The sequence below is a fragment of the Mustela nivalis genome, assembly GCF_964662115.1.
Source record: "Mustela nivalis genome assembly, chromosome: 10".
Lineage (NCBI taxonomy): Eukaryota > Metazoa > Chordata > Mammalia > Carnivora > Mustelidae > Mustela > Mustela nivalis.
The window spans coordinates 22555777-22561776 of NC_139029.1; the positions used below are offsets into that span (position 1 = coordinate 22555777).

The 6000-nt window shown below is 57.3% G+C and overlaps 1 protein-coding gene across 3 annotated transcripts in view; it reads right to left on the bottom strand.

Annotated features, from left to right (window-relative positions):
- COL16A1 (collagen type XVI alpha 1 chain) overlaps positions 1 to 2599 on the bottom strand; it is a 50211-nt gene extending 47612 nt beyond the window's left edge. For 2 of the 3 annotated variants that reach the window (XM_082685591.1, XM_082685590.1), the window contains exons 1-2: positions 2060 to 2599; positions 434 to 540 (exon numbers count right to left, since the gene is read on the bottom strand). In XM_082685591.1, the coding sequence (XP_082541717.1) occupies positions 434 to 506 (73 nt within the window). In that variant the 5' untranslated portion in view covers positions 507 to 540; positions 2060 to 2599. The remainder of the gene's footprint in view (positions 1 to 433; positions 541 to 2059) is intronic. The other variant, XM_082685592.1, reaches the window with a different exon arrangement.
- Positions 2600 to 6000: the final 3401 nt, after the last annotated feature.

A 6000-nucleotide genomic window follows, 5' to 3' on the forward strand; every position in this document is an offset into this window, starting at 1 on the left:
GGAGGAGGAGCACGTGGGCTGGAGGATGGATTCTCCACCATGAAAAGGAGTGGAAGGGCCTGGGCCTCTTTCAAGATGCAGCTTCCTTCTGCAGGAACGTCACGGGCCTGCATGTGCGCAGGATGGGCTCACGTGCCGGAGGTGGGAGTGTGGGGGGTCATCGGAGGAAGGGAGGAGGGCTGTTGTCTCACACACAGAGACGCAGGAATATGTACAGAGCCGCTCTTGCCGCAGACAGACTCAGAGATGGACAAACACACAGACAGAAGCACAAAGACACTGACTCATGCCGCACCAAAGCCTCAGGCCACCCCAAGCCCATCCTCTGACCCCCCTCCATAAACACCCATGTGACCTAGGCACATGGCCACACCTGTACATCAGGAAGCCAATCACAGGCCGACAGCACCCCAAGCCTCATATGGCTCCTCACCTGTGTCTGCCCCCCGGCTGCACACGGCCCAGAGACTGAGCAGCCACAAACCAGGGACCCAAGGTGCTCGCATCCTGGTCCGGAGAGGTCGGCCACAGCCCCAGTTCCTGAAAACCACAGAGACCGTGGAGGTGGATTCCTGAGCTCACATGGCGTGATCCAGAGGCAAGGAGCAGCCAGCCCGTGGGGCGCAGGCCCTCGTGCTGGGGTGGCAGGAGGGCTAGACAAGCATCCATCCCTCTCAGAGGCCCAACCACAGGCCCTGGGCTAGGATTTAGGCCAGGGTAATACTCAAAATATTTAACCACCGGTATGGCACGGACAGGGATCAGCCAGAGCTGAACGCTGGCTGGCGCATTCTGGGTCCGGGCAGTGTTGGATGGTGCTGGTGGGTAGTTGCTGGATTAAGGAGAGATCTAGAAGGTCCTAGAAGGCCAGGTGAACTGGGAGAGGGAGAGGGCTTGAGACAGAGACTACAAGACACTTAGAAGTATTTCAATATCTTACCAACCTATATAGCTCTGTATTGCTATATACTGGCCTGGCACCTGGCTAGTGGAACCCGGCTCAGCCAGACAGTCCTGCCAGGCACCCACAAGGTCAGGAGCTACGTCTCCTGGCAGGTATCACAGAGTTGTGTGTGGGCCAAGGAAGCTTCGCCAGTGGGTATGGTGGGTGGGAAAGCGGGTCACCAGGCTCAGGACCTTGTTGCCAACCTCCCCCGCTGATGGATGCTCGTCTTTTAGTTTTATTAAACCCTGATGGATGGGCCCAGATAAATCAATGCAGGCTCAGCAAGGGCCAGCAGACCCATACATCATCCGGCCTCCCCTGAGACAGACAGCACTTGCACGTGCACACACAGTTATTCATATGTCAGCGTGACACACACAGATACACAAGCACGTGCATACAGACCTACCTGCATACAGGATTGCTCCCAGAGACACATGTTCACCGATCTACCCAGACATACCAGTTTGTACATACACACGTGCCCATAGCCAGTCTATGACTACCCCTGCAGTAGGCCCTCCTGTTGGGAAGTTCTTATGCAAGTCTGACCTCATTCCCCCCAGCTGTTATGGAATTCTATTTCCCTTCCCTCAGTCCTGAATAGGGAGTGAGCGCAAGAAGGATCCCTCCCCTCAATATATTTGGAGATAGAATCCCGATCCCCTTGTTCCTGGGGCAGAATGGTTTCTCCACCCCGCTCGCTCTCCTTCCTAGGGGTGGGCACATCCCATCACCCAAAACCCTATACTGGCCTCCCCGTCCTGCCAGTGGAAGAGCTGCCAGCTGCGGGAGGCCTGTGACCACATGTGGAGCAGGGAGTATCGGTGGGCTTGTCCCCTTCCTGCTCCTCCTCTCCAGCCTCCACTCCCCAGAGCTGGGGCTGCAGGGATATGAGGGAAGCTTCCAAAGATGTGATCCCATCCTAATACAAAGGCGCGGATTTGGGGGCAGGGAGAGCAGAACTGAGATGGAGTTCAGAGCTCCCTTACGGAGAAGGCAACTGAGGTCCAGGCGCGGGATGCCACTTGGCCCCAGTCACACAGCAAGTTGGAGGCAGAAGAAGTGCTTCCACCCAGAGCCCCGAGGCAGCCCACTCCACCCCCCACTTACCGTGGCTGGGGATCCCGCACCTCACTGAGTAATCCACGTAGCCCGGGGGCAGCCAGCCAGGGGAAGCAGGGAGGCTGGGTTCCTCAGGCCCGCGGCGACGTCCTCGATCACTTCCGACGGGCCGCGAAGACCCGGCTTCCCAGGTCGCTAGCTCCGGGGGCTGAATGCTGCCCCGCGAGCGAGCGCTCGCCTGTCTGCCGGGGACCGACGGCCACTCCGGGCGGGGGAAGAGGGGCGGTTCCAGGGGGCTGGGGACGTGCCAGGGCCGCTAATGGAACACAGCTGGACCCGCCCGCCGAGCGGGAGGCAGGAGGGAGGGCAGGGAGGGGGCTCCGGCGGTGGCAGAGACGGCCGGCGGGACGCACGGTCCCGCTCCCGGCCTGGCCCCGCGCCCGCGCGCGCCCCGCCCGCTTCCCCGCCAGGTGAGCTCTGCAGCGAGCGGGGCGGGCCCCTGCGTGCCCGGAGCTGCCCTGCCCAGGGGGCTCTGCTGCCAGCGGCCGCCGCGGGGTGGGGGAGGCCGGCCCTTTAAGGACCCGGCCGGAGCGTGAAGGGCCTCCCCGGTGCCACCCCTTTCCCCTCTCCTGGCTGGGGCTCCGGAAGGCTGGAGAGGGCGGGCGGGGGGTTGCAGACCCTCCTCCCCAGTTCCGTGGCAGCGGTGACGTGGCTACTGCCCAGGCCTCCTCGGTCAGCTTTTTCCAGTTTCTTAGCCTCATGTTCCCAGTTAGTCTGTTCCTCCGTCTAAACTGAACTGGGGCATGGGGAGAGGAGGTCGTCCCAGAGTCAGGGTGGGCGCTGCATTAACCCGTTCTGCTCTAGCCTCGTGCCCAGAGAAGTGGAGCCCGGCAGGTTCCCCTCTTTCTGACTCCGTGAGGTTAGAAGGGCTCCTGTCCCTGTCCTCTGCCCTAGCTTTGTGGCTTGGAACTCACTATTTAACTCGGACTCCCTTTTTCATCTGTATGATGGGATAATGATCGCTATACCTCACAGGGTTGTTGTGAGCAGGAAATGAGTGGAAGTCTATCAAAGGGCTTTATACAGGGTCTGGTACAAAAGAGGAGCTCCCTATGGGGCGCCTGGCTGGCTCCATCCCTGGAGCATGGGACTCTTGATCTTGGAATCAAGAGTTTGAGCCCCGCCTTGGGGGTCAAGTCTACTTAAAAAAATAAACATGCAAGGAGAGCTATAAAAAGCCCTAAAAAGAAGAGCTGTAAGAAACGAGGATTGTCAAGTAATAAAAATGATGTTTTAAAAAAGGAGCTCAATAAATGTTCATTATTATTATCTTTATTAACATGAACACTGGCAGGAGGTAGGGGGTTGGGAGTGGGGGTCCTGGGATTCCACCATATACATCATCAATGGGACTTCTGAGCAAAAAGGAGCAGGTACGGTGTCCAGTTCTATCCAGAGGTAGGGGATAATCAAGGTGACACTCCCAGGGGTACCCAGACCAAGGCAGCAAACAAATTTCTGGGCACAGAGGCCAAGGAACTATGGAGAACTGGGTTCAAGAGGCCCACAAATGGAAGGAATGGATGGGGGGAGGGGGCGTAACTGGGGAGCCCTGGTGAAGAGAGGCTTCCTGTAGAAGCAAAATGGGTGAACTGTAGCTCTCTGGCCCCATCTAACCCGGGAGAGGGGGGAGCAGGCCCGGGATTTCCCGCCTTAAAAGCCAAAGGCACTGAGTCAGCGGAAACCCCAACCAAGACCACAGAGGAGCCCCACTGTGGTCCCGGCCCTGGGGAGCCAAGCTGTCCCAGATGTGGCTATGACGGTGGTAGAGCCTGGGAAACGCTGAGCTCAGCAGGCGGGAAGCAGAGAGGTGGGGCTTTCTGGGCACTCCAGCCTGAGAAGGGGGCGGGGCCACAGGCTCTGCCTGCCCAAAGGTGCTGTCCCAGAGGTGGGCATTTGGGAACCAATAGGCAGCGCATATAGGTCAGGGTCTGTGCTAAGAACTTCACATAGGCTGACTCCTTTACTCTTCACATCCACCCCAGGAGGGAGAATTCCAGTCTTATCCCCATTTTACAGATGGAGAAACTTGGAGCACAAGAATGATGCAACTTGCCTGAGCTCACCGTTAGGGCCAATTTAATGTTAAAACCTGTTTAACTATTAGGGCCTGCTTAGCCAGAGCAACTCCATATTGCCTAGGTAGCCATATTGTTTACATCCACGGACTTCATTCCGGGAATAAATGCCCCGGTAGTTACTGGTATGATTCCAGGTATCGATTCCGGGAGCAAACGCTATAATAATTGAAGCCACGTACTTTGGGTCTGCGGTTATGCCCTATAAAACCAGCCTGTGAGATCAGGAGAGGGTCGCTCTCCTCGGAGGCGGCTCTGGCCGGTCAGTCTGACTTCTAATGCTTGGCATAGAATAAAGCTCCACATAACTTTCACTTAGTCTCATTCCTTTGATAACGGACCCCAACACTTACACGGCTAGGAGATGGTGGGACAGGTTCCCACGCCCAGGAAGCCTGCACTCACAGCACAATCTTAACTACTGTGCCATCCTGGGCAACTCCTACCCTTCCCCCTTTCATGCCCGGCTCTCCAAGGCAGGGGGAGAGGGCTGGACCCAGAGCAGCCAAAGCAAGAAGGACCTGAGAAGGGGGAACAGAGATAGCTCCCCGCAGCATCGCAAGGGTACTCCCACGAACCGCCAAGCCTGGGGTGCTCCCTGGGCCTGGATACAATGCAGACACGGTCTAGAAAGGTACCTCTGGGGGCGCCTGGGTGGCTCAGTGGGTTAAGCCGCTGCCTTCGGCTCAGGTCATGATCTCAGGGTCCTGGGATCAAGTCCCGCATCGGGCTCTCTGCTCAGCAGGGAGCCTGCTTCCTTCTCTCTCTCTCTGCCTGCCTCTCAGTGTACTTATGATTTCTCTCTGTCAAATAAATAAATAAAATCTTTAAAAAAAAAAAAGAAAGAAAAGAAAGGTACCTCTGCGCCTTCCTCCCTCCGACACGTGGGTGCACACATCAAGGAGCATGTAGATAGGGTCTCTCACAACACGTGTGTAGACTTCACACACACAGGCAAGCAAGTATCTTTACACAGACACACGCATGCACACGCTAGTCCTCCACATAAACGGACGCACAGAGACACATATGCGAGCACATATGAAACCACAGAAATATATCCCTGGACATACTCCAACACAGGTGCCTAATTCCCAGAACACACGCGTACAGAGCTGCACGTACTTGGATATGCACACACAGAGTATGTCTGTGCAAACACACACCCGTGCCCACAGGGGCAATTATTCCTATACACGAGCAGAGAAAGCTACAGAACTACAGTGCGTACACGCATGTGCACACAGACACAGGTGGCTCCCGCAGAACCGCCCCCCCAACTCCCACACTGACCATACGTGCACACGTTTATACGCTTCCGCCCCAGAAAGCCCCGCACACCAGCGAGCAGGGGCTCCTGTGGGGCTGGGCTCAGTGCCCTGGCCCCAGATGGTATCACCACGAGGTAATCAGTGCTGCTAATCGCCACCAGCTGCCCTGGAGCCTGACTGCCGCTGCCGGGTGGGGCTCCAAGGCCTCCCGGGCCCAGGGTCATATGCCCAGATGTCAGCCGGGCCCAAGGGCTGCCCACCCCACTGTCCCAGCTGGCCGCTGGGGAATCCCCATCTGGCAGAGGCAGCACAGGAAGCTGGGGGAAAATAAAGAGCCAAGACAGGACCTTGTCCCAGGACAGGCCCCAGAGCTCCCATGCAGCCGAGCAGAGATGATCTGAGCCCCACAGGCTCACGTGGATACCTGGCCCCCGGCATATGGGCACACAGTTGTGCACGCACGCACTCATATCCCACATGGCCCAAACAGACCTCCTGATTATTCCCCACAGATCTGCTTCCTCCTGTCTTCCTCATTCTGCTAAATGCCACCATAATTCACTCAGATGCTCAGGCCAAA